The sequence below is a fragment of the Monomorium pharaonis genome, chromosome 6, assembly GCF_013373865.1.
Source record: "Monomorium pharaonis isolate MP-MQ-018 chromosome 6, ASM1337386v2, whole genome shotgun sequence".
Lineage (NCBI taxonomy): Eukaryota > Metazoa > Arthropoda > Insecta > Hymenoptera > Formicidae > Monomorium > Monomorium pharaonis.
In genome coordinates, this window is record NC_050472.1 from 27,589,801 (window position 1) to 27,617,709 (window position 27,909).

The window sequence follows — 27,909 nt, forward strand, 5'->3', positions numbered from 1 at the left end:
ACTGGAGCTATGAATACCGACCAGAGATTCAGTTAAGAGATGTGTCATGTGTTTCATGCAGCATTTCGCTAAGACAGCGCAATGTTTTGCAGACAGTATAATCTGTATAATGACATTTGATAAATTCATTGCCACGTGAACGAAGAATGTAATATTTTATTGTGCGCGCGTGCGCGCGTGCGCGCGCGCGCGCGTGTGTGTGTGTGTGTGTGCGCGTGTAAGCGCGAGCGCGGCAACGCACGACTCGAGCTTGCGGAATAACCTAAATCTAGATCATCTATAAACGTTCGTCCGTCCATTTGTGCTTTCGTTCGTTCGTTCGTTCGTTTGTTGGTTGATTGATTGGTTGGTTGGTTAGGTTAGGTTAGATTGGTTGGTTGGTTAGTTGGTTGATTGATTGATTGATTGGTTGGTTGGTTGCTTGGTTTGGCTTGGTTGGTTTTGAGGCATCTTTTGATACAATTCAATGTTTCCTCTTGCTTTTCCAGATTACATACGCTTTGCGTCCTATGACACTGTCAACCATGAGTTCTCGTTGACTTTCTCTGGAATATAGCCGAATTTGCGCGAACGGCGCAATCTTTTGTCGATTATAATTCATATCATGGCTCTACGTCGTGGAAAACGTAATCTGAAACTGCAGGTCTCAGAAGAAATACCTGTACCAGTGTATGTAAAACATTGATACATGGTTTCTTGAAAACTGTGATTAGTATGTGTCATATCAATTGATCTTTTGTATGTGAATAAGTCATATTTACATGAAAAATTTAAAAGGAGAAATATGACTATTTAAGCTAGATATTAAAAAAAAGTTAAAAAATTTTAGCTGTGTAATATGTACAAATGTAATATGTAATGTTTATTACTTGGAGAAATAATTATATACCTTGCATGTGTGTGCGTGTACGCGTCATGGACATATGTATTTTTTATATACTTTAGGATGTTTTTTAGATAAATATTTTCTATAGATGCTTTGTTTTAGGACACCACCAAGAAATTTAGACAAGCGAACTACCATTACTATAGAAGAAAAGACGTTTGAAGTAGAAGCTGATGATTTAGAAACACTTTGCGTACTTGGTCGTGGAGCGTATGGGATCGTTGATAAAATGCGGCATAAACAGAGTGGCACAATTATGGCTGTTAAGGTATTATTATTGAAATAAGCCACAAGCTTCCCTATATTATGTATAATGGAATTTTATTTTAAAAAGATATTGATATTTATAGAGGATAGCTGCTACTGTTAATACACAAGAGCAAAAGCGGCTGCTTATGGATTTAGATATTTCCATGCGTAGTTCGGCGTGTTCCTATACAGTACAATTCTATGGAGCCTTATTTCGAGAAGGAGATGTATGGATATGTATGGAGGTGATGGATATGAGTCTTGACAAATTTTATACAAAAGTGTACAAACATGGTTGTACCATTCCTGAAGATATTTTAGGAAAAGTGGCTTTTGCGGTATAGATACATACACTAACTCTTTAAATACTTAATGTTCCACTAAATTAAATAATTATTATGGAGATTTTTTTTCTCGTTCTTTGCTTCTTTAATTTAACTTAAAACTGTGTGAGAGTATAGTGTGATTTTTTACTTCTTTTTTGAAACTCTAATGTAAAAACCATCTATTGTATATCTGTAGGTAGTAAGCGCATTACATTATCTCTATTCGCAATTACGTGTGATTCATAGAGATGTGAAACCTAGTAATATCTTAATTAATCGGAAAGGCGAGGTAAAAATTTGTGACTTTGGGATATCGGGTTACCTTGTAGATTCAGTTGCTAAAACCATCGATGCCGGATGTAAACCGTATATGGCTGTACGTAACTGTAAGATCTTATCTTTGGAAATTTTATCAGTTGTCCACTCAATACACCATTATTTTTTTTGTAGCCAGAAAGGATAGATCCATCAGGTAACCCATCGCAATACGATATCAGATCTGATGTCTGGTCGTTAGGAATTTCTCTCATTGAATTAGCAACTGGAAAATTTCCGTATGAATCATGGGGTACGCCATTCGAACAACTGAAACAAGTGGTGAAGGACGATGCCCCGAAATTACCTGCTGGCAAGTTCTCTTCTTCGTTCGAGGAATTTATTAACAAGTGGTAAATGAAGTGCGGCGATAAGATTATTTCTTACAACTCTGAAATCGAATTTGGTTAATTCTTTCACGTAATCGTTACTGTTTTCAGTTTGATGAAGAACTACACTGCCCGTCCAAATTACAGTCAATTGCTGGAATTTGATTTTGTCAGAGAATATGCCCAAAAAGATGCAAATGTGGCCGAATTTGTTGAAGAGATTTTAGACTTGCCGGAAAACGAGCAACCGATATAGTGTATATGTCACTTTGATGTACCTTGCAATATAATTTGACCTGTAACTTGTATTTTTGCAAGACAGTCACGTGACGCATTGTCATATGTAATTTATATTTACGGATCGCGTTTATAATATCATTGTGTATCGAGACATAAACTCACACTAAAAAATTAATATTCCTTTATTCATTATCCTCTTCATTTATTTTAATAATTGCATCTGATACCATTCAGCCTTTATAAGTTTAGCATGAAAATAATTGACCCTACTTCTCAATTTTAATTGTTCTATCTTTTAGAACATCAAAGTAAATAAAGAATTAGAAAAATCTTAATATTTGATTGATATATAGTATGTGCGCATCTTTAAAAACACAAGTTACAAGAATTTATTCTAACATTAGATTGTATATAATTATATGTGCATAATCAAAATTGTAGTTTTCCAGAAAAGTTTTATTTAGTGATGACTTGTATCAATTACGTTAATAGAAATTAAATTTTGTGAATATGTACACAACTTTATGTATATGAAATCAGTTTTGTATGTCATATATGCATACATATATTGATTTTATGTATATATAATAAATCTCTTGTAAAAATCCTTGTTTTCCCTTTCTATACTTAGTGCTATAATATAATAAAAAATATACCCAAGTAAACTAAATAGTATGATAAATTTATTGACGAGTCATTTGATCTTTGAGTGTAATGTGTATTGAAATAAATTCTTTTACAAAGTCATCAAAAATTGTTTTGATTTTCTAAAATATTTTATGTTTATTTCCATCAATGTAGATTAATTTCGATTTTAACTTAATTTAGTTTTTTTTTAAGAAAGCAAATGTAATAGTCCAAATACTAATCGTGTATCTCGTGAATTTGAATCATCCTTTTGAAGAAAGCACATGTAATAGTCTAAATCTAAATGCTAATCGTGCATCTCGTGAATTTGAATCATCCCGTAATGGGTACCAAGGTCTGTAGTGAACGACGGGAGAGGAAGGAAGGTCATCTCATGAACGCCATTTTGGAGTCATAAGGTGTATGACCTAATGCCCAGTCTACAATGAGTCGTTGGTCGTTGGTCGTAAGAAATTTAACCAATTATGTTCGGTTATTCTTCTCTAAGATCAACTGTGATTGGTTAAATTTCTTACGACCAACGACCAACGACTCATTGTAGACTGGGCATAAGGCGTCTGTTCGCGTCACATGCCCCAACATGCTCCTATTCACCCCAACGCACTCCAATACGTTGATTCCGATGACGCCAATCTATTAGAATGCGTTGGAGTGAGTAGGAGCATGTCGAAGCATGGCAACGCGAACAAACCACTAGTTTACACCAAGCACTTGGTACGCGTATCAAATAGTAAACAACTAGTGAATGTGTTTAATCATTGGCTGATCAGCTTAAATTCATTACTTGTTTGGGCCAAGCTGCGCATGTATGATGGATGACAAATACAGAGGCTCGATTCTTGAATTCATTTGCAAGAGAAACGTATTCGCAAATTCTGTTCTTACAGAAAAGTTGAAAATTTATTGGCTATTGTATGACTTTCAACCAATAAACTTGCAACTTTTCTGTTAAAGCGGGTATTTGCACATACGTTTTCTTGCGAATGAATTCAAGAATCAAGCCCCAGTTGTGTGTATTAAGGCTCTCACACATGAATTGACATAACCATAACGTAAGGTTTTGACGCGTCGGATTGGGCGACCATAACCGTAACCTGCCGTAACCGGCTAATTCAAGTACGTGATTGGTCAAAATCTTACTGTTACGGTTATGTCAATTCATGTGTGAGGGCTTTAAGCCTTAGGGCCACCGCACAAACTCTTCCATAACGCGTTACGTTACGTTAAGTACTCCATACGAACCTAAGTTGTACTTAAAATTTAACTTAAATCAACGCACAAAGAAATCCTTAACGTAAGTTCTTAAGTTCTTACGTTAAGGATTTCTTTGTGCGTTGATTTAAGTTAAATTTTAAGTACAACTTAGGTTTGTATGGAGTACTTAACGTAACGTAACGCGTTATGGAAGAGTTTGTGCGGTGGCCCTTATGGAAGAGTTTGTGCGGTGGCCCTTATGCCATAAGGAATTAACCAATTATATTCGATTAGGTCGGATCAAGTTTTATGCCATTAGAAATTGACCAAGGCTACATTCCAAAACATCCTTTCCGAGGAAAATTTTACTCGAAATATATAGTACACGTAACGTATGTTATATTACATCGAGTAAAATTTTCCTCGGAAAGGATGTTTTGGAATGTAGCCCTATATTACATCGAGTAAAATTTTCCTCGGAAAGGACGTTTTGGAATGTAGCCCAATTATAATCGAATATGAGAAGAATAATCGAATATAATTGGTTAATTCCTTATGGCATAAGGCTTACTACACCTATTGTAGATCCGGCCTTATTCTTCTCATATTCGATTATAATTGGTTAATTTCGTATGGCATAAGGTTTCCGGCCCTATTGTAGATCTGGGGCTCTATTCTTGAATTTATTCGCAAGAGAAACGTATTCGCAAATTCTGTTCTTACAGAAAAGTTAGAAATTTATTGGCTATCGTATGGCTATTAACCAATAAACTTACAACTTTCTGTTAGAGCGAGTATTTGCGTATACGTTTCTCTTGCGAATGACTTCAAGAATCGGGCCCCTGGCCTAAAGCGTCATCTTTGTGTCACGAAGAACTACACGAGCCGGGTTTCTTCTCTCCCTGATTTTTTACCCTTTCTCTTTATTTCATCCGGAAATATGCAGAAAATGGGCAAACTAAATTCGTCGATCGATATTATCCCGCTACAAGGATCAAGTGGAGATTACAGATCGAGAGTTGTAAATAATAAGCACAGGATGGATCAAAGGCTATTTCGGGATCAATCATTGATCGGTCGCGTGCAAACGGTAATAACGTGAATCTATCGCGTCAAGGTTAGGTTAGGTTAGCTTATTTCTTTCGATTGTTTCATATTTTTTTATCATAAACCTTCGAAAAACGGTATCCGCGTCCGTATCCACGTAGAGTATATTGACATAATCGTACATTTAACTTCAGCTTGAGTTAGACCTGATGTTACGTTTATATGTTTCGCAGTACATGCACGAAAATGAAAATAAGGTATACATCGATGTAAACGAAATGGCAGATGCGTTGCAAAGACGATACAAGGATTATCGTGGTAAAAAACGCGGAGCGTTTCGCGCAATGGTACGCAAGGCTTACGACGAGCTTACAGAGATATTCTCGAGGAAGCCTTCTACACGTGAATGCTCTACGTATGACGACGACGATGACGACGACGACGAAGATTTCGAAGATGTAGACGTCGAGGTATTTCAATTATGGCTCAGTTTTGCGTTATTATTCTTCCTACTAAAAAATTTTAATCAAATCTATGTGATTTTAGTCAGATACACAACGTTCTTCGATAGGTGATATGTTATTACAAATGTATAAGAAAGCTCAATTCAAACAGAATGGAAACTCGAGTGATAAAGAATTGATAGATATCAGTAGCGATGACGATGTTGCCAAAGTCGATTCCAAGGATGAGAAAGATGTGATGACACCTGAGGCTGGTGCTACTGTAGTCAAAGAATCTTCTCAACATATAGCTCCAAAAGTGGAAACAACTAGTCTGGCCAAGCCAGAAACAACCACCATAATGCAGGAAGCAGTTGCAGTAAAGCAACTAGATGACATGATTACCTCAAAAAAACCAGAGACACCTCTAAAATCAAAATTGGTACACATTTGCATATGATTCATCCTATTACATTATAGTGGAAATTTGATGGAAAATTTGTTACCTGTTTCTATCATTTCAGCCCATGAATGAAGTTGTGAAACAGTCATCAGTGCCAGAAAATACGAGAAAGCGACAAAGGGACAAGGAAAATGGACAATTTTCAATCGCAAAGAAAGCAAAAATTGTACCCATCATAGAATCAAAAATTACATTCTCTGATGTAGGAGGCAGCGACAAAATTTTAAAAGTTGTCTGTAAATTATTAGCTCATATGAAACATCCTGAAATCTTCAAACAGTTTGGTATATCTCCACCAAGGGGATTTTTACTTCACGGACCACCTGGGTGTGGAAAAACATTATTGGCACATGCAATTGCGGGAGTAAGATAATATTTCATTCCAGAAAACATCTAAAGTATATACTACAATAGAAATGTTACCTAATTACAGGTTATTATAAACCACAGTAAATTTCTCACATTTATTAAATTTTCTAAACAATTGTCAAGTTTGTACACAAGTTTTACGTATTTTTAAATTTTACACACACATGCACACATATTTATGTATTTATATCTGTATTTTATATTAAAAAAAATTTTTATGTTAGGAATTAAATATGCCACTGCTAAAAGTGGCAGGACCTGAACTTGTGACTGGAGTGTCTGGTGAAAGTGAAGCGCGTATCAGGGAATTATTTGAACAAGCTTTAACTCTTGCACCATGTGTTGTTTTTTTGGATGAGATAGATGCTGTCACGCCACATAGAGCTACAGCTCAAAGAGAAATGGAAAGAAGAATTGTTGCACAATTATTATCAAGTTTAGATGGTAAAATATTAATGTTTCTACTATTGCTTGATATTTTGCATTGTTCTAGGTGTCATAAGATATACATTTCTTTTTTCTTTTCTTATTAGAATTAAATCTTAATGAAAATGGAGACAGAGTGTTGGTAATTGGTGCGACAAATCGACCAGATTCATTAGATCCTGCTTTAAGAAGAGCAGGACGTTTTGATCGTGAAGTGTGCCTTGGAATACCAGATAGAGAAGCAAGGGCTAGGATTTTAGCGGTGCATACTGAGAAAGTTGTATTGGCTCCTAATGTTAGTTTATCGACAATAGCTTCTCTTACTCCAGGTTTTGTAGGTGCAGATTTAGTTGCTTTAATTAGGGAGTCTGCTATGGTTGCTGTAGACAGGTAAATTTTTTTAAACATAATTTTCACATGTATACACTAATATGTGCACGTACATAAATTGTGTCTATAAATTTTGTAGAGTATTTGAGAGTCTAAATAGATCGAAACAGGAAGAAAAATCATCTGAAGTAACCAAAAATGAGAAGCAAGTTGATGAAGAAATTAAAATCACCAAAAATTCAGAAAATTTAATTGACAATAGTGTTGTGGCAGAAGCTTCTACTACGATTGGGAACGATCTTGTGTTTCCAAAAGAAGTATCCAAAAGTCCGATCTCAGGAATTGCCGAAATGGATGTAATACAGGAACATTCTGCAGATTTGTCAACTTTACTAGCTTGGTTACGTACCGAACCACCGCTTTCTCCGGAACGTCTCTCGACCTTGTGCATCGAACACAATGATTTTGAGACTGCTTTACGGATTGTTCAACCTTCAGCGAAAAGAGAAGGATTCGCGACAGTTCCCGATGTAACCTGGGATGATGTTGGCTCACTGCGAAACATACGGCAAGAATTGCAAATGACAATTCTTGTAAGTGTCAGTTTATATTCTTAATACCTTTTATTGTGAAAGAGACCTGTTAGTTTTATGACATTTGCTACACCTTCAACTCTAATCAATGTTGCATAAAATCAAAGCAACTGTTATTTATTTTACAGCATTTTTACAGTATTTTTAGTGGCATAAGTATATAAATTTATTTATTACAGGCTCCTGTCAAACATTCTGAACACTTTAATAATTTGGGTTTGACAGTTGGCAGTGGAGTGTTATTGTGCGGTCCACCTGGATGTGGAAAAACATTATTGGCCAAAGCTGTCGCCAATGAAGCTGGAATTAATTTTATTTCTGTTAAAGGACCTGAACTTTTAAACATGGTAAGTTTTAGCATTATCACATTTGAATTGAACTTGAAAATACAACAGTCTAATGATTTTGTATGTGTACATTTTTAGTATGTTGGCGAAAGTGAAAAAGCAGTTCGTCAATGTTTCTTAAGAGCAAGAAATTCCATGCCTTGCGTCATATTTTTTGATGAGATAGATGCATTGTGTCCTAAAAGAACGGAAGGCGATAATTCAGCGACAGCACGCGTCGTTAATCAAATGCTTACAGAAATGGACGGCGTGGAAGGCCGGCAAGGAGTATTTCTTATGGCGGCTAGTAATCGACCTGATATTATAGATCCAGCTGTATTGAGGCCAGGAAGACTGGATAAAATTTTATATGTTGGTCTTCCGAATGCTTCAGATAGGGTGGACATTTTGCATGCAGTAACAAAGGTATTTTACTCACTCACTCACGCACGCCCCACACACACGCACACACATACGCGCGCGCGCAGAGAGAGAGGGGCAAAGTTTAACTTATTTTAAAAAATCGCGTTTTTTCCTAATAATTTAACATGTCGACAAAATATAATTTGCAGAATGGAACGAAACCAAAACTTGCCTCAGATGTGGATCTGAATCAAGTGGCATATGACAATAGATGTGAGGGCTACACCGGTGCAGATTTAGCAGCTTTAATAAGAGAGGCTGGTATGGAAGCATTAAAAGAAATCATAGCTGGTTATGGACAAGCAGAAATTTCAATGAGACACATTATTCAGGCATTTGATAAAGTGCAACCATCTGTTCGCGAGAAAGCAAGTATTGATTTATTTGCAAATCTACATTAGATAATACATATATAATGATAATATAAATTCTGCAGGATATTAAACAATATGAAAAGTTAAGCAATTTGTATTCGGGTAGAAAGAATCCTGAAGTTACACCAATGGACACGCCAGTAGATGCTCCAATTGTTGACGTAATCATGGAGCCAATGGAAACTTAAGTACAATTATTACAAATCTGTAAGAATCATGCTAAAGTATTCTTCCGATACCAAGAATCACGTAAATTTTTACATAAAAGACAAAAGGCGTTCCTACAATATTTAAATTTTCTTTCCGCCATCTAGGTTTAAAATAATATGTGGTTTTACTATTGGCTACATTAATAATTAATAATAATGAACATAACAAATAAAGAACTGTTGTCTCTTTTCTGACGATTTATTATTGTTTCAAGATATAGTTGATACAATCAGTTAAAATCTCGTTAGTTTTTCTGTGAATAAATACAGAAAATATAGATAACTTTAATATTAAAAGATCTACAAGATTTTCATCAATCAATAAAACTTTATATTTTATCACATTAATAACGTTTAACAATTTTTTTAATTATATGTAGGATTATGTGTACAAATAAATGTTTTAAGATAAAATCAATCTTACTGGTTCTTTATTATGCTATATTTAAATACTCTTAATATATAATCATTTAATACAAATTGTTTATATATTCTCAGTAACATAAAAATATAAAACAAATGGTAATGTTATCGCAACACATTTCGTGTAAATAAACCGCTTGTTTAAGAAAAGCTAAATGGAAACTTGCCTATTAAGCACAATATATTCCAATCTCAATCCCTATGTATCGCATAAAAAAATATTCTAAATGCATTATAATAGTATAACTGCATTATCAATTCTCTGGTGAACGTCAAGAATTTAAAATTACAATAAATTTATTACGACATGTCGGGCTTTAATACAAATTAGATTAGACATTGCTTAAGACTAATGTATCATGCCTTGTCTATCTTGTGATAATTTTTTATGATCCAAGAATGCGCAAGAACACTATCCATATCCAATCTCTTCTCAGGCTCAATAACTATCAACTGAAATATAAAAGATAATTAAGAGAGTAACTAAATAATCGAAATAATATTACAGTAGCAGCTTACCTTTGAAATTAAATCTCTTGCACCTTCACTAACAAAACTTGGAAATGTATATCGCAATCTCTTTATATTTAAATAAGTTTCATCATTAGTTGTCGCATAAAAAGGAGGTTTGCCAACCAAGCATTCATAACATAATATTCCAACGCTCCAAAAGTCGACTGTATGATTATGTGTTTTCCCAGAAATCATTTCAGGTGGCAAGTAATCCAAAGTGCCGCATAGAGTGTCTCTTCGTGAGGAAGGAGCATGCACGGACCATCCAAAGTCGGCTATTTTTAATTCTCCATTCATTCCAAGAAGTAAATTTTCAGGTTTAATGTCACGATGGATAACGCTCTTGCTGTGGCAATATTTTAACGCGTCTGCCAATTGAGCTATGTAAATGGCTGTTCTACAAGTAAAGAAATTATACAACATAAGTATTCAATTAATTTCAATTATTATTTATAGAAGAATTTTTCCGTCAATTCCTACCTTACTTCGTCAAATCGCTTATCAGGTTGATTTTTTAATTCTTTATAAAGTTCTCCTTTTGGTGCATATTCTAATATTAAATAAATTCGCTTATCATCATAAAAATATCCATACATTCTTAAAATATTTGGATGTCTATAAAAAAGATATCTATATCAAATATATAACTCCCTTTAATGATTTTATATTGCATGCACGTACACATACATACGTCTCTCTCTCTCTGTGTGTGTGTGTGTGTGTGTGTGTGTGTGTGTGTGTGTACGTGTGTACTGTGTGGTGTGGTGTGATACATGTAGAGGTAATGAAAATAGAATAGAGAATATGTACTACCTCAAATGGGTTTGGATTTCTATTTCTCTGACTACTTGATGTGAGATTTTAGCATCTTCTATTTGCGATCTATAAAGAACCTTCATGGCTATTATAAATTTGGATCTTTTTTCTCTGGCCAAGTATACATTACCAAATTTTCCTTTACCCAGGGGTCGACCAATATCAAAATCTGACAATACCCATCTTTTTTCACTTTCATTTTCTTTACTCACACTAGTATCTGTATTGCTGACAATTTTCTGTAGAATTTTGCTCTTATTATCTCTTGCTTCTTGATTTTCATTATTAGACTTTTGTTGATCTTGCGTAGAATCTACTAATTTACATGCCACTGATAATTTAGGTGGTGGCATCAATTCAGTAGACTTGTTTGTAGTCTCTTTACATTCGTTTTCATTTTTGACATTTGTTGCACTAACTTTGTAGATATTTTCCTTCTTATTTCCATCATTCATATTTTGAGCATTTCTCAATGGAACCGTTTTAGAAATGTGCAAATACTTAAAACCACTAACTGCTTTCGATGTATGTGTAGTTGATTGATGATGAGTTTTATAGTTTTCCTTGTTGGTTCCAAGCATAGTTGGTCCTACAATTGGAATAATAAGTAAGACAAATATGCTACAGTCAATCTTTCAGCGACTTACACATCTATTTTACGCACATAAAAAGATTAATGAAAGAAACATAGTAAAATGTAAAAATTACGTAACACACACATCAATATTTATATGTATGTGCCATCGTGTATACTGTCAACTGCTGCAAATTCTATACTTTAATAATTTTATATGCACTTTTATACTTCAGAGTTTATATTTGATATTAAGAGCACATATTTTTCACGTGGAACATATGAAAGTTAGTTTTAAAGAATCGTGATAGAGAAAACAAAAATTTGATCTTCTTTGAAAGATTTTACCTGTCTAGTACTAGGGCAAATACTTTTAAGGTTGCTCCAAGTTGCTCAAAACGAGAGATATTTACGAATATTGTCGTCGGTAACTGATGTAAGCTCCGCGTCCGCAATCTCATTAAACGGTTTTTCAAATTTAAACGGTTTTATTGAATGCCATTCGTTGATTGGTCAGAGTACAAGTTACGTGAACGAGAATATAGGCTGCGTTTCGATATTCACTGGCTGCGTTCCGAAATTCACTGCCAGTACTGAAAATCTATCCTAAAGATAAAATCAGTGTGACCAACATAAATTTGGCTGTATATGGCGATGGATTGTTCTAAGAGCCACCGCACAAGCTTTTTCGTAACACGTTAGCCCTAGTCTACAATGAAGGATTTAAGCTTTAAGCCGTAAGAAACTGGCCAATCACAGTAGATTTTTATAAGAATACTCGATTGTGATTGGTTAATTTCTTACGGCTTAAAGCTTAAATTTTTATTGTAGACCAGGGCTTACGTTACGTTAAGTGCTCCATAAATCTAAGTTCGTACTTAAAATTAAACTTACATCAACGCACAAAGAAACTTTTAACGTAAGTTCTTAAGTTCTTACGTTAAGGATTTCTTTGTGCGTTGATTTAAGTTAAATTTTAAGTACAACTTAAGTTCGTATGGAGTACTTAACGTAACGTAACGCGTTATGGAAGAGTTTGTGCGGTGGCCCTAACACAAGTCGACACAAGCATCGTTCTATCTTTTTTTTATGTTCAATGAGTAACAAAGATAGAACGATACTTGTGTCGACTTGTGTCACTAAATGAAAAGCACCCCATAAGGGCCACCGCACAAACTCTTCCATAACGCGTTACGTTACGTTAAGTACTCCATACGAACCTAAGTTGTACTTAAAATTTAACTTAAATCAACGCACAAAGAAATCCTTAACGTAAGAACTTAAGAACTTACGTTAAGGATTTCTTTGTGCGTTGATTTAAGTTAAATTTTAAGTACAACTTAGGTTCGTATGGAGTACTTAACGTAACGTAACGTGTTACGAAAAAGCTTGTGCGGTGGCTCTCAATTGTATGCAGTTAAAATATTGTGTTTGCTTGGTTTGACTATGGCCGGTATTCATAGTCGGGTCTTATATTTAAGATTATCTTAAGTACTGTCTTAAGATGCCATCAACCAATCACAGAGCCGTATTAGCATCTTAAGACATTGCTTGAGACGATCTTGAAATAAGATTTGACTATGAATACCGGCCTATGACTACGTTTACACGTCGGGTTTAACAACATCGAAGTTATAAAACTGGCCAACTATAGCCATTCCTCGAAAGAATGGAATGGTTATGATTGGCCAGCTCTAGAAGTATCGATGTTATTAAACCTGTTTAAGGGTGTCGTGTAAACGTAGTCTGTGTAATCATTTTGTGTCATTTCCCCAATTAAACATAGTCAATAACATTATAAGTGTCAGCGTGGCTTTATTTGTCACATATATAAAATGCTTATCATATTATGAATAACAAATAAAATCCTTATCGATATCATGATTTCTGTGTTCTATTTGGGTCTATGGATACAATATTACATATTACATTTTGACAATGAAATATGTTGACTTAAAAAAGTGAAATAAAAGTTAAGCAATGTTTTCAGTTACAAGTCGACACTGTGTCGTTCAGTATATAACTGTGTTCCACTTGCTGGAAAGCATCTTATATTTTAGAACTTTAGATAACATAATAAAATAATCGAATAACATGATGTTAAAAAACTGTTGCTAGATTTTAATTAACAATAATATAACATTTATTTACCAAGATACAGACTATTACTCTGACAATTGGAAACATTATGTTATAACGGTAAATAAACATATTGATGTAACACGAATGATAGCCATGTTTTCTTTCAAAATGGACGCATGTCTAATAGAAAGCTTACTGCCATAATAAGCTGTAAAAAAAGAATATATATTATAAAGAAATGTTTTATTCTGACAAGGTTTACGTTTCTGGATAGTTCCAAAAAGAAGTCTTCTCTAAACATTGGCTTACTTACTTCATAAAGGTTAACTCAGGCATGCCTGGATCTGCACCCTTGCTGAATCCTAAAAATAAAATATTAAAACTATGCAGTATTTTTATTAATAACAAAATTATATATTGTCTCTTGAATAGATATCGTAAGATTAAAAATCTAACCTAAAAAGAGAACAGCAGGAATAAAACCCCATTGAAATACGAATTTGCTCACATTCAGGACGATGGCTACTCTCTGTTTTGTAGTGGAGCTTAAAACCATTTTGATTGTCTTTGGGTTTTTGGAGTTTTAATATCGCGCAAAGTGTCATACAATATATTAATATCGTTAATTCCCAAATGGTGACGGATTTGGACTTTTGGACATCTCGTGGACTCTGGAGGGCGTTCCAAAACTTTATCTTGCAGTACGTTTAAGGCTGAAATCACATGGTGCGGAATAGAGCTGCTGAATAGAACGTGCGTCATAGGCCGATATTCATAGTGACGTTTCCGAACGCAGCCCTGGTATATGTTGGTATGCATGGAAGTGTTGATGATGATCGCCGCGGTGCGCGGCGCGGCGCAGCGCATGGTCCTTGATGTGTATGACTTGTTTAATGTTTCGTGGTTACGAGTTTTGTTTGATTTCCGATTTCGTACGGAAAGACAGGAATACGCTTCAAGTGTCATCAAGGCGAGATTCGTAACTCACAGTAGATTGTCGTGGTTTGCTATCGAATCAAGTGGTGAACGAAACGAAAATTGTTCCCGATCGTTAATCAGCAGTGAAGGGGGAGAGGGGCTGACTGGAGCTCGGCGATTATCGCGTAACGTAACACGTTAAATTGCAGTCGCACATTGTCGAGGTGGTCAGAGGTGATCAGAAACAGTCAAGAAGTGTATTCGACGATACGATACGAAGAAAATACGTGTGTGCTTATCTCTCTTATTCGCGCACAGTATTATGATCCACTGATAATACACTATAAACGAACGGAAGTGTACATTCATAGCGCGTTGTCGTATACGTCGTCGTTCGTTTAATTTAACCTAATCAATGAAATCGTCTTTTTATGGAGGAATATTTCTTTCGTCTTGAGATATAGATATATTCTCACCCTATGCTCTATGATCTTTATCTACACTCACCTGCACTCGGTCTCGCGAGGAGGTATGTTCATATATGCCTTTTAGAATAAGTGAAGCGGAGTTTAGATTGTGGAGCATGTGTATAGAAGGAAACCAATCAAATGACTATATTCAATATGCATATATTTTGTGTATGGAGTGAATTTTTTTAATTATTATTAAAATTATTTTAATATTAAAATTATTTTAATATTTAAAAGATTATTTACATATTTTCCTTTATTTTTTTTAGTATTATACATGTAACACGATGCCGAGTTTACCGGTGCTTTCTCTCATAATTACATTTTTTCTCGTTATTCCCCCCCCCCCTCTCTCTCTCTCTCTCTCCCTCTCTGTGTGTGTGTGTGTGTGTTTTAATACATAAATATATTAACAATAAAATTTCTTCATATTAGATTTGTTTTTATTCTTATCATTAACAAGACTCGAATAAACTTTTTTCTTTAATATCAAAGTTATCTGTTTTACTGATGATTTCTCATGTGTATTTTTAGATTTTTCATGTTGCGACAATGTCTGTACACTACAAATTTAAATCTACTTTGGACTATGACACGGTATCGTTTGATGGTCTGCATATTTCAGTGGCAGACTTGAAAAAAGCTATATTTCATCAAAAACGTATTGGCAAAAATACAGATTTTGATTTGCAAATTACAAATGCACAAACAAAGGAAGGCAAATATCTCAGTTTTCTCTTTACTTCCATTTTCTATAATCTATGTGCTTGTGCTTGCAGTATACTTGACCTATGGAATTGTTTAGAGTAGATTCCTATCGCAATTATTCCTTTTTCTTTAGAAAATATAATAAAAATCTAAGGAATAATTAAGTAATTCAAATCTGAATTTATTTTAAATAATTTCATAATAAATGTTCTATTAATTGTATGATTGATAACACTATTGGATATTATAATCATGCTCACTTCTCTAGATTATATGGACGACAATGCGTTAATTGCAAAAAATACCAGTCTTATTGTCGCCAGAGTTCCTTTGACGGTACAACAAAAACGTTCTTGGGATCGAAATGAAGCTCCTCCATTTAGTAATGTAAAGGATGAAGCTAATTTAGGCAGAGCTGTAGATCTCACAAGATTAGATGGCTCAGAGGAAGATAAGATCCGAGCTATGATGACACAATCTACTCAAGACTATGATCCATCAAAGTACGCAATATTATATTGATTTATAGACAAAATGTGTGAGTCAAATTATATAATATACGGTCAAAGTAAGAAAGTTTAACGTATGTTTTATATTCTCTATTAGTTACATGAAAATTCGTGGAGCCAATCAGACTGGTGATGTACCTGCAAATTATCGTTGTTACAAATGCCATCAGCCAGGACATTGGATAAAAAACTGCCCACTGGGGACAAATCAAGAACCAATTGAAATAAAAAAGAGCACAGGTATTCCTAGAAGTTTTATGGTACCAGTCGAGGGACCTTTGGTACCTGGTGCTATGATGACACCTACAGGACATTATGCTGTTCCCGCTATTGATCAGTAAGTCTCAATCATTATAAAGTTTACAATATATTATACGACATATAATATATTTATAATTATTTTCTTTTGCCATTTTTAGTCAGGCTTATAAGGAAGGTAAAAAAGAACGACCACCATTTTCGCAAGATCCAGAACCTATAGCTGAAAAGCCAGAGATACCAGAAGATTTGTTATGTAACATCTGCAAAGATCTTTTAACGGATGCAGTGATGATACCATGTTGCGGAAATTCCTTTTGTGACGAATGTAAATCTTTTATCACCAAAATATCAATTATTATCAGACAAATTATTAATATTTTTAATCAATTATTAATATCTTTATATTTTCATATTCATAGTCATATTCACTATCTGTATTTTTTTTCTCACAACAGGCATTCGCACGTTTTTGTTAGAATCCGAAGAACACGAATGTCCAGATTGTAATGAAAGAGATGTATCGCCAGAAACTCTTATACCTAATCGATTTCTACGTAATGCAGTAATGAATTTTAAGAATGAAACTGGTTACGCCAAAAGACAAACGTATCGGCTTCCTGCTCAAAGTATTGGACAAATCACTATATTAACTGATCAGTCAAAAACTGAAACGCAACAAGCAACGAGTCATCCAATTTCTCAGACTAAAACCATACAGTCATCCGTTACTCAAAACGCACCATCGCAAGAACCTATGGAATTGCAATCCACTGATCTCGAATCTGCTTTGCAACACTTCTCAACCAATATCTCTGGTTCACAGCCACCGTCATCAGCCAGTAAGTATTTTTTATTAACTAATGTGTGTTATCATTTTAATGTACTTATAATTTTAAAAAATAAATAGATCCATGTAATACTAGATAATAGACGATTTCGCAACATATCAGACAACCAAAATGGCTACATCCGTAAAATTTCATGTTTTATAATTACATGATTTCTTAGCTTCAAATCAGCATACAATGTTATTTTTGCTAAAAACGTGGTATTTAATTAACTATAACAAATTTTTATAATAAATTAGATATATACATTAAAGGTTTAAATATTCTATTTATTGATGTAAAATTTATTAAAAGTGTAATTGTGTAATTTATAATTAAATGTCTCTCTATAGTGATATTTTGTAATGTTTTATAAAAATTTTAAAAATAAGAAATATATATGTAGAAAATATACATGAGAAAAAATAATATTATATATACAACTTGGGGAAAAAATGACACAGCGCGCGTTTACGCTCTTTTATCTAATTTAATAAAATATCTAATATTTAAATGATGCAAGTTTATTCATCAATAAAATCTTTAAATTACACTAGGTAAAATGTGGGAAAAAATATCTTTCATAAAAATGAAAAAAAATGGCAACTATTTTTTTTCTTTAATCGAGTTGTGTACGCGCGGGCGCGCGCGCGTGTGTGTGTGTGTGTGTGTGTGTGGTGGCGCGAGCGCGCGCGCGTTGCACCTTGCAATGTTAAATCTACCTCTCAACTCTACATTTCTTGTACGTAAACAGAAGGCAGGCGCCATTGTATTGAAGTTTATAATTAAGTTTTACCTTTTTTATTTCATATGGCGTGTAATGTACAAAATAACTTTATTACGATAAGACATGTTATATAATATACTTAATTTCGTTCGTTGACGATGAATTTGAATATATATCAGCCAGCTGACAATTAAATACATAACCTCAAATGCACTATGAAAGAGAGAGCGCGAGAGAATCCAGTACGGATGCAATTCGATGGATGTATCGCTAACCCGCTCTTTAGTAAGCTAAAATCGTCAATTTGAATCGCCTACTCATATGTGATGTGCCTCTGACAGTTCTGCCTGAATCTACTTCAGAGTCACAATTACAAAGTGACTCGGTAACAAAATTAACAACTGACGAGGAAACTGAGGTGCCTCCTCCTCCAGGAACAGAACCTCTACTTCCAATTCCTGCCCTCGTGAGCTCACCAGAGAGAGAACGCGAACGAAGTGATCCGTCTATTCGTGATAAGAAAGAGCGAGACAATGAATATTCAGGAGAGCGTCAATCACGAGAACGTCGACCAAGTTTTAGCAGAGATGGACATCGTGACAGGTGAGATAGCAAGTCCTGCAACATTACCAACATCATATATGTATCTATATATTTTCAAGTTGAGTTACTTATTCCCTGTGTCTTTTGTCACAATAATACAGAAGTGGAGAACGTGGTCGTAGAATTGAGAATTTACGGCCATTGAATCGCAATCGAAATCGATCCCTGTCTCCCAGACACTCTCAGCACGGTGAATATCCATCCTCAAGCACAGTTTTACCTCATTTAATGAACCTGCCTCCTTCCAAGGGTTATCAAGGACATTTAGCGGATGATGGGCATTATCCTACTATGCATTATGACAGTGGAATACGTAGGTCTAATGAAGATCGTGCAGGCACTCCAACAGTGAGCAAAAGCATTTTTTTATTCTAAAAAGTTATATTTCTTTAATATCTCTATTTATTCCTTGCTGCACCTTGCTGTAATTGATTTTAGGTTGACGAACCCCACTTGCACGTACCCTCATCTGGCAATCAACCACCATTACTGCCTTTTCCACCAGGCGAAGAACGTATTCCACAACCAAATTACAATCAGCCACCACCAAACGTACCTCCGCATAATCCTCCGCTTTTGCCGGATCCGTACATGAGTCATCGAATACCGTTATATTCGCATCAACAGGGATCGCATTATGGACCACCGAGATATGATAGACCTCCTTACCAACAGCAAGGATATCGACCATCTCAGCCACCCCGAAACTATAGCGGACCACCGAGATTAATGAGAGGGTTGCATCACAGTAAGTCATTTACTGTCAATTTGATAGATGACATAGATAAAAAAGAGAGAAAAACTGATGGTGGTTTTTAAATACAAAAAGCATCTGTTTGCCTCTTTTATGCGAACAGTACTTTTCTATAAGCTTTTTGTTGTAGAAGTGAATGCTTTGAGCTGACATTTATTGCCAATTCTTTAAAACATTTCATATAACTTGTTGCATGAACTTTAATTTGTTGGCTAGTATTTCATTTGTATACCTTATTTTAGTTGGATATAGAAACCTGCAACCACCACCACCTGGACTAGGTAGAAATATACATAATGGTAATCCATCTGGGTAAGTTAATTTATCATTAATTTTTTTTATTAATAAAAAATCTTAATCGTCCTTTAAAAAATAATTAATACACCATGCATGCGTGTATACATTTGTGATTTCTATTATAATATAGGCTTTTTCTTTCTTCAGAATCATTGACGATCCGTTGGAAGCATTCGAACGAATGCTTAGAGAGAAGGATGAGAGAGATCGACGTTTAGGGAAGCATAGAAGAAGAAGCAGAACGCGATCTCGATCACGTAGCTACAGTCGATCGAGATCGCGCTCCTTTGGCCGTAGATCACCTTTTGCATCTCGCATCAGTAGATCTCGCAGTCCGCCAAAACGGAGATCAACGAGATCCCCGTTATCTCTCCGACCTCGTAGTCGTACTCCAAAGCGTAGATCAAGAAGCGGTAGCTTCTCTATCAGCAGGTACTCTTTTAATGAGAAAAAATAAAAAGCAAATATATCCCGTTATATTATTCGATTCTTCAAGTTTTACCTGACGTTGCAGATCTAGATCGTATTCCCGTAGTCAGTCGCCAAGGCTATCTCTGTCGAGAGACAGAGATCGAGAGAGAGACAGGGAAAGAGATCGCGATCGCGATCGTGATCGCGACAGGGATCGCGAGCGAGATCGAGATCGAGACTTACTGAGATATCGATCGCCAGTCAGATCACCTCCGAGGTTAGATCATCCCTCTCATAATATTTATCATATGGACGCTCCCATGTACACCATAAAGTGATGCATTCTCAATGTGCAATACATATGTACGATTTAATTTTTTAGATTTCAAAGGGAAAGGGATCGCGAGAGAGACAGACCACGATCACGCGAGCCTCGAGATGGATATAATACTTACTATGGTGATTCACCGGCTCATGATTATCCATTCCGTGATCGTGAGCGCAATTTACCGCCTAGAGAGAGACCGCTGCCGAGATATCCCATAGGAAGAAATCAGCCGTCCCAACACAATATACCGCCGTTGATGCCGCATCTAGTCACTGGAAGCCACCCACCACCACCACCACCACCACCACCACCACCACCACCACCACCACCACCACTTATGTCATTGGGACCTTCACCTACGGACAGGAAAGACTATTATGATTCCTACAACAGGTATTTTCGCCTCAATAGTACTTTCATTCATGTACACTACGCTATGCAGTTGATCTACCGAGATGTCTATGCCACTAGTTTATTTAAGCAAAAAGACTCCGAAACTACGGCTGTTGAATTATACAAAAGCGACATGATATATAAATTCAATTATCTTGTTAGTGAAAAATGCCGGTGTACAGAAATGTTTTTGGAAGTCATTTTAATAATACATATATAAATTAAACACGCATTTACATGCATAAATTTGATGATAAGCATCTCTATGCTCCATCCAATTTTATATTAATATGATAAAGTATCTTGTTTTGAAGAAAGTACATTGCTGCTTATTTAAGATATCTTTTTTTATGCATACAATATTTTATTGTGTGCGTGTGCGCGTGCGTGCGCACACATACAATATATCATATTGTATATTTTTTATACTTGTAGATGCATACGAAAAGATACAAATGCATATCAATTTTAAGATTGCGTCAATGTACAAATTCTTAAAGAATTATGAAAATTAAAGATAAAAATTATGCGCTTGGGGTGGCGGAGGGGGTAAATAATAAAATAATTAAAATTGTTTTTCTCTTCTGTGCATAAATCTTTCTTTAGACCTGTTAAATTCTTTTATAATTTCTTAAATTATCATTATTGACTATTCTTCTCTGAATAAACAAATCTTAATATTCACAAATAAAGTAGATAATTGAAAAAAAATCGTTAAATATAAGTATAATACATGTATAAGTATGTGGAGTTTTTGCTATATCAAATTTATGCAGCTCATCTATTTTACTATAACATTTTAATTTTTACAAGAGTGATACATGAGAAATGGTATGTTGTAAGATTATTGTATCTGATTAATTCATCTCGTGATATCTGATTGTACAAATTGATATATTTTTTTCTATACACTTGTATGTTATTTGTAAGTACTGAGAAAAAGGTTGAGTTAAAAAAGATTGTGTTTCCAATATTGCATATTTATGCTTTTATATCTCAAAAATGAGCAATACTTGATTAATTTATTTTTAGAATAATATTGACAGTATTATATTTAAGACAGTAATAACACAATAAAGTATTATAATGTGAGAATGTGATTTATATGCATAGTGAAATTATTTGATATAAAATTATTTATTTTTTTATATATTTAATTTTGCTATATAAATCTATTTTTTGATAGATTTTTTCATATGAAGTAATTATATAATTAAAATTTACGATTTTTTAAATATAAATACGCGATCATCATGTATACGCCCTTCTTGTGCACACACACCACACACACACGCGCGCGCGCGCATACACACAAATAATACTAACACAGTTTAAAACACATATAATTCACGTACGCGTGTGTCAATATTAGTATATATGCGAATTATATTCGTACATACAGAAGATATAATATTTAATTTTTACATTATTATTATTATTATTATTATTAAGACATATTGTAATACCGTGAAAAAATTTTGATAATATATTTATATAATTATATTTAAAATATTATACATATGTATACATGTATGTATGTATGTATGTATGTATGTATGTATGTATGTATGTATGTATGTATGTATGTATGTATGTATGTATGTATATTTTACGTTATACTTTTAGAATATACTTAAGTATAATGTAATATTGCAAATTATTTTGTTAAATTATGTGTACCTTTAATTATATATAATGTTTGATAATTATTATACCAGATAGATCAAGTAAGATCTATTTCTAGTTTAATAACTTTATTGAATAATTAATAGTTTTTTATAGCAAAATTTTTATTAATTAGTATCTAATCTTAATACGTATGTGTAATGTAATGTTTTATATAAGGGTTATACTCTAGCAAGCGCACTTTTTTATCTCTACTATATATATTACTATAATATCATTAAATATATTATTATGCAAAATGCATGTATGTAATTTGTGACGACACACACACACACACACACACACACACACACACACACACACACACACACACACACACACGTATATGTTACATGCATATTGTGATATGTAATTTTTAAAAAAGTGAAAAAAAGAAGAAAGAAGCAAGGAAGAGTATCAAGGACCATCATGGAGAGAAGCTAGCCAGCTGATTGACACATCTGCATGGTTTCTGAGTCAGGTGAATTCAGGGCCAAATCAACATTTGTAATGAAAAAAAGTTTATTTCTATTTATTTTCAGTTAAATTGGAACATGTTACTAGAAATGTACCATGTCACAATGTAATCAAACATAAATTACAAAATACAAAAAGTTATTATCCAGCAATTTCTTAATTTTGATATCTGTAATTATTTGAATATTTATATAATTATAGTCGTGAAAATATAGGTCTGTTCTTTTCAACTGAACTTGTTGCAGTTTATTTTCTCTTTTTCTCTCCAACCTGAAAGGAAACAAAAAGAGGAAAGATATGCAAAAAGTTGAGTTAAATAAAACAAGCCTTTTATCTTGTCTATTTTAAAGCAATTTATAATTACAAATGTTGTTTTCTATACTTCATAATTTTATATAATTTTAGTTAATAATTTTAACAAAGTCTCAGCAATAGATGATTGCAATTATGTCATGTTCATCCTTTCAGCTTGTATGGAGATCAAAAAGGTGCAACATAGTTTTATAAAGAATTAACTTATTTCTATTGTGATTTGAATTTTTATTAAATAGGTATCTCTTACACATCACTGATATGCCAAATAAACCTCAGAATTGACGGAAGAGTGGAAAGAAATTTAAGGGATAAATAAACTGTTATCTGAGCTTCTCTTTTCTCTGAGTATCTCTTAACCCAATTAATTTTCTCGATATATTTGAGATTGAATAAATTCGCGTTACTAACAACTATTCTACGCAACAATGTTCATCGCGTGCTAGATGTCAGATAGATAAAAATGCATTATGTATTAAAAAGAACAAAAGATTATATAATATTTAGCAGGATAAATGTATCAAGTGCTATACTGGTCTTCTGTCAACAGATATTCCGGAGCTCCACCGCCGCAGCGTTTTAGCAGTCCTCTGAGAGACTCTTCATCACACAAGCGATTCGACGATGTAGCACCGCCTGGTACTGAGGGCTACTACGATCTCTCGCCACCGGGTGTGGAACATTCCGAAAGATCATCGAGGGACGATCGTGAGAGGCAGCGCTCCTTGAGAGATCAAGAAGATCGGGAGCATTTATCTAAGGATCATGATAATGACGAACGTGATAGATTGAGAGATGATAGGTAAATAAATGTTGGAGATTGTATCGAAATGATTACTTTTTTTCATAAGAACATTAATATCATTTTCATTTGTGTTTTATTTAAGAAAAAATGAAATTAATGTTCTTATGTTACACGTTTTATCAGAGAAAATTGTATTGTAAAAGGAATATATTTGTAACGCATCTTGCCCTTCAAAGGGGTCGCGAACGTGAGGATCGTATGCGCGAGAGGGACGATAGAGACCGCAGAATCGTAAACAGAGAGGATCGCGATAGGCCGCCTAGAGAACATGAGGATAGAATACGAGAAAAAGATGATCGCGATAGAAGAGAAAAGGAGAAGGAACGAGACGATAGACATATTCGTGATCGTCGAGATGATGATAGACATGTCGAGAAGAAAGATTACGACAAAGATCGGTACGTTCTGCAGTAAATAAAATTGATTATTCAGTCATCATTAATTCATCAGAAAATTATTTAATATCAAGTATCAATTATCAATAGTTATCAATGTGATAGAAATTTTAATACGTTTATTACTTAAAATACATACTGAAAGAAAGACATGCACTAAGTTTATTGATAATTTATTACAAAGACATTATTTGTATTTGTATTAATATTTTGCTGTTACAGTTATAAAGATGATCGAGATCGCCATAGGCAAGACGACAAGAATCGGCTGCGAGAGAAAGAAAGACGCGAACGCGAATATGAGTCTGAAAAGGATAGAGATCGTCATGAACGATACGAGAGACGCTCGATGGAGCGGAAAAAGAATAGGAAGAGTTCAAGCCCATACTCACAGAAATCCAGGGGCGATCCTAAAGATTTGTCGCCAGAACGAAGTACAAAGAAGAAGGAAAAGGACCACGAAGAAAAGGTGGAAGAGAAGAAGAAGGAGAAGAAGATAAAAGAGAAGAAGAAGAAGAAGGACAGTGATGAGAAGGAGAAGAAGAAGAAGAAGAAGAAGGACAAGAAATCCAATCAGAAAGAAGCATCAGCCAAAGATGATTTAACGATCAAGACGATGGAGACGGACGGTCTGCTGGTCGAGAGTAAAACGAATAACGACACTTTATCTTCGTCGCTCAAGATCACGGACTCTGTAAAGACGTGTAATGAGGAGAATAACATTCAGAATAGAATAGAATGTATTTCCAACAAAGTGTCTATCACGCCGATCAAAGAAGAATTCGAGGATAAGTCTTTAGCAATGAATCCAGAACCACCGGAATTCAATGAATCCAGTCTTGGCAGTGGTCGACTAGATCGTGCGGAATTTGCCACGAATCCACCGAATCCAAACTTCAAACCGATCCCGGAACTCAAGTCTGACATGAAGCCGATCGATAGTCTCTATGGAGGATTGGATGACACGGAAATCAATACTGTTATCACGGAGAAATATTCTCTGCTCTCGGAACACCCGCAAATCGAAACGAAGGAAACAGCCATCACTACTACCACCACTACCACCGCCACTACCACCGCCACCACCGCTGTCCTAGCAACAGAGAAATCGCCGAAAAAGGATGAATTTCTGGCGCCGATACCCGAGTTATCAAAGTGGGAAAGGGATGAGACAACCGAAAAGCCCGACGATGATGACGATGACGACGTAAGCGATTCGCCGACGGAGAAGGTCCAGAGAGAGGACGAGCCGAAATCGATCAAGATGGTTACGTCGGAGGTACTGAAGCGGGCGGAGAACGCCATATTCCAAAAAGCCATTAACGCGATCCGGCCGATCGAGATCAAGAAGATCAGCGAGAGTAGAAAGATACTTTATCAAAATCCTGAACCCAAGGTGCTGGAAACAGTGGAGTCCACTGTCAATCGAGAATCGCGAAAAAGCGTTAATGTGACGATCAACGTTGGCAGAAACGAGAGAAATGTCGAAATCACCGAACCGGCAAAGAAAGCTAAGCTCGATCGTACCAAATTCAAACCTGTGCCAGAGACAGCTTATTCACCGACTAGACTGTCAGCGAAAGAGAGACTCGGCGAGAAAATTGAGGACAGCAAGGAGAAAAAGATTAGTCCGATAAAGGGATTCCTGGAGAGGCGTGACGCCAAGAACGAGAATCAGTCGAGAAGTCGATCGCCCAGGAGAGAAAAGAGAATTGCCTCTCCACTTTTAGAGCGACGCGTCGAGTCTTCTTCGTTAACTGCGACAAGCAGCGAACGGAAAGTTTTTTTGGAAGAGAGAAAACGAGACAAAGATAGAGGCGATCGGTTGAAGGATAGATCGGATTTTCGAAGCGGCAGCGAATTGAAAGCAGAGAGGGAGCCTAGATTCGATTGTAGGACGGATTTCCGCTCCAATAGAAATGACACGAAAGGAGAACGCGTGGACAAAGATCGTGTGGACAAGGAACGAGACCGCGAACACAGAGGCAGAACACCTCCCTCGGCTTGCGTATTTAAAAGAACGGAAATATCCAAAGTCAGTTTGTTGAAGTCGAAAGATGATGAGGAAGAGAAAAGGCGGGAAAAAAAACCGCGGGAGGAAAAGAAGAGAAAAAAGGAGCACCGCAGTAGGAGTAAATCTAAAGAACATAAGAAACGTAAAGACAAGAAGCACAAAAAGGATAAAGAGAAAAATCAGGAGAAGAAGCAAAAACACAAGGAGAGCGCGATCTCCAAGGACAAATCAGATGGTAACGAGATTAAAATTAGTTACGCCGAGAACGTTGAGCCACCCATTCTGACAGACTCGTTGAAAAAACAAAGGAAGAATCCAAGACTGGTATCTGATCGCAAGCGCAGTATACTTGATGAGGCGAGTTTCGAGCCCGATTATTCAGCTTCAGACTCGGAATCTGATGGCGAGGAAGGTAAACCGTCACCTGCGAAGAAAGTTAAATTGGACGAAACAGAATTGGACAAAGAGATGGAGATTAAATCTATGAAAAAACGATCCAAGTCCAGTAGCAGCGAGGATACGTCCAGCAGTTCCGACACAACTACCTCTGACTCCGACAGCAGCGATGAGTCGCATAAGAAAAAAAGAAAAAAGCACAAAAAGCATAAAAAGAAAAAATCTGCTAAGAAAGACAGTAGTTCGGATTCAGACACTTATTCTGATTCGTCCGACAGTAGCAGTGACGAAGAGAAACATAAGAAGAAATCGAAAAAATCAAAGAGCAGAAGCAAGCAGTCAAAGAAGAAGAAAAAATCCAAGCATAAATGACATCACTAGATATCTTTGATGGTTGATCAAAGAACTTTATCTTAGAAAAAGGCCAGCACTACATATATTTTTTTGATAGAGTACTTTCAAACGGAAATCACAATATCACGGAAATTATAATAATAATGATGATGATGATGATGATGATGATGATGATGATGATGATGATGATTATGATTATTATTATTATTATTATTATTATTATTATTATTATTATTATTATTATTATTATTATTATTATTTTGTACTCGTTGCTATACAGCTTAGCGCGTGGTAAGATTTTTTTTAACAAATGTCTTTTAGTAGTAGAGTACTTATTGCGAAGCATTCAGCAAGCGAAATAAACCAATAGTTGTGTAATAAAAAAAAGTTGAGAAACGACATGCGATAATTAAACTGTTCTAACATGAAAAGAGAAAAAGAATGACATGCTATGGCCTTTACATAATTAACACGTGACTTGACACATTAAAATACTATATATAAGTTTATTATTATAATAAGCCATGTACATTGTAGCTGATGCAATTTTGTGGCAATTTTGTCAAAAAAAAAAAAAAAAAAAAAAAAAACCCAAATGGTTAAAAAAATGAGTATAAGAGGACAATTTTATTTAGGATCTCCACTATCTATACACACACACACTCTCTCTCTCTCTCTCTCTCTCTC

The 27,909-nt window shown here is 35.0% G+C and overlaps 5 protein-coding genes across 14 annotated transcripts; 3 read left to right on the forward strand and 2 right to left on the reverse strand.

Moving 5' to 3' along the window:
- On the forward strand, positions 1-3,092 carry LOC105840352 (dual specificity mitogen-activated protein kinase kinase 3). Of its 10 annotated transcripts, none has more exons than XM_028194873.2 (7): positions 1-148; positions 489-669; positions 989-1,154; positions 1,237-1,473; positions 1,658-1,837; positions 1,912-2,129; positions 2,217-2,361. In XM_028194873.2, exons 2-7 carry the CDS (start codon positions 605-607, stop codon positions 2,359-2,361), a joined length of 1,011 nt encoding a protein of 336 aa, XP_028050674.1. In that variant the 5' UTR covers positions 1-148; positions 489-604. The 10 variants fall into 10 exon arrangements, with proteins under 10 accessions (XP_028050674.1, XP_012542713.1, XP_012542715.1 ...); XM_012687259.3 differs by lacking the exon at positions 1-148 and adding an exon at positions 181-285; XM_012687261.3 differs by lacking the exon at positions 1-148 and adding an exon at positions 188-345.
- A 1,941-nt stretch (positions 3,093-5,033) lies between these two features.
- Positions 5,034-9,608, forward strand: LOC105840351 (nuclear valosin-containing protein-like). The gene is made up of 11 exons (XM_012687257.3): positions 5,034-5,277; positions 5,468-5,704; positions 5,781-6,119; positions 6,202-6,504; positions 6,734-6,953; positions 7,043-7,325; positions 7,405-7,858; positions 8,038-8,205; positions 8,284-8,610; positions 8,757-8,975; positions 9,044-9,608. The coding sequence occupies exons 1-11, from the start codon at positions 5,128-5,130 to the stop codon at positions 9,167-9,169; spliced, it is 2,826 nt and encodes a 941-aa protein (XP_012542711.1). The 5' UTR covers positions 5,034-5,127; the 3' UTR covers positions 9,170-9,608.
- Positions 9,607-12,137, reverse strand: LOC105840350 (aurora kinase C). Its single transcript, XM_012687256.3, has 5 exons — positions 11,865-12,137; positions 10,940-11,531; positions 10,607-10,741; positions 10,133-10,523; positions 9,607-10,066 (listed from the first exon to the last, which is right to left on the reverse strand). The coding sequence occupies exons 2-5, from the start codon at positions 11,521-11,523 to the stop codon at positions 9,971-9,973; spliced, it is 1,206 nt and encodes a 401-aa protein (XP_012542710.1). The 5' UTR covers positions 11,524-11,531; positions 11,865-12,137; the 3' UTR covers positions 9,607-9,970.
- Positions 12,138-13,635: 1,498 nt separating this feature from the next.
- On the reverse strand, positions 13,636-14,294 carry LOC105829639 (mitochondrial import receptor subunit TOM7 homolog). Its single transcript, XM_012668658.3, has 3 exons — positions 14,055-14,294; positions 13,912-13,960; positions 13,636-13,806 (listed from the first exon to the last, which is right to left on the reverse strand). The coding sequence occupies exons 1-3, from the start codon at positions 14,152-14,154 to the stop codon at positions 13,791-13,793; spliced, it is 165 nt and encodes a 54-aa protein (XP_012524112.1). The 5' UTR covers positions 14,155-14,294; the 3' UTR covers positions 13,636-13,790.
- Positions 14,295-14,441: 147 nt separating this feature from the next.
- LOC105829638 (E3 ubiquitin-protein ligase RBBP6) lies at positions 14,442-27,812 on the forward strand. The gene is made up of 16 exons (XM_036289199.1): positions 14,442-15,045; positions 15,521-15,704; positions 15,963-16,197; positions 16,301-16,540; positions 16,623-16,789; positions 16,920-17,303; positions 18,360-18,621; positions 18,723-18,969; positions 19,060-19,369; positions 19,618-19,687; positions 19,820-20,104; positions 20,187-20,360; positions 20,466-20,804; positions 23,809-24,060; positions 24,240-24,461; positions 24,681-27,812. Exons 2-16 carry the CDS (start codon positions 15,539-15,541, stop codon positions 27,238-27,240), a joined length of 5,913 nt encoding a protein of 1,970 aa, XP_036145092.1. The 5' UTR covers positions 14,442-15,045; positions 15,521-15,538; the 3' UTR covers positions 27,241-27,812.
- The last annotated feature ends 97 nt before the right edge of the window (positions 27,813-27,909 follow it).

Coding starts and splice junctions, on each gene's coding strand:
- LOC105840352 (XM_028194873.2), top strand. CDS start 605: ATGGCTCTACGTCGTGGAAAACGTAATCTGAAACTGCAGGTCTCAGAA. Junction 1,155..1,236: donor GCACAATTATGGCTGTTAAG/GTATTATTATTG, acceptor TGATATTTATAG/AGGATAGCTGCTACTGTTAA. Junction 1,838..1,911: donor GATGTAAACCGTATATGGCT/GTACGTAACTGT, acceptor TTTTTTTTGTAG/CCAGAAAGGATAGATCCATC.
- LOC105840351 (XM_012687257.3), top strand. CDS start 5,128: ATGCAGAAAATGGGCAAACTAAATTCGTCGATCGATATTATCCCGCTA. Junction 5,278..5,467: donor TGATCGGTCGCGTGCAAACG/GTAATAACGTGA, acceptor TATGTTTCGCAG/TACATGCACGAAAATGAAAA. Junction 8,206..8,283: donor GACCTGAACTTTTAAACATG/GTAAGTTTTAGC, acceptor GTACATTTTTAG/TATGTTGGCGAAAGTGAAAA.
- LOC105840350 (XM_012687256.3), bottom strand. CDS start 11,523: ATGCTTGGAACCAACAAGGAAAACTATAAAACTCATCATCAATCAACT. Junction 10,742..10,939: donor GAAATCCAAACCCATTTGAG/GTAGTACATATT, acceptor TCTTTTTTATAG/ACATCCAAATATTTTAAGAA. Junction 10,524..10,606: donor AAGCGATTTGACGAAGTAAG/GTAGGAATTGAC, acceptor CTTTACTTGTAG/AACAGCCATTTACATAGCTC.
- LOC105829639 (XM_012668658.3), bottom strand. CDS start 14,154: ATGGTTTTAAGCTCCACTACAAAACAGAGAGTAGCCATCGTCCTGAAT. Junction 13,961..14,054: donor TCCTGCTGTTCTCTTTTTAG/GTTAGATTTTTA, acceptor TTTTATTTTTAG/GATTCAGCAAGGGTGCAGAT.
- LOC105829638 (XM_036289199.1), top strand. CDS start 15,539: ATGTCTGTACACTACAAATTTAAATCTACTTTGGACTATGACACGGTA. Junction 16,198..16,300: donor CAAGACTATGATCCATCAAA/GTACGCAATATT, acceptor ATTCTCTATTAG/TTACATGAAAATTCGTGGAG. Junction 19,370..19,617: donor AATGAGAGGGTTGCATCACA/GTAAGTCATTTA, acceptor ACCTTATTTTAG/TTGGATATAGAAACCTGCAA.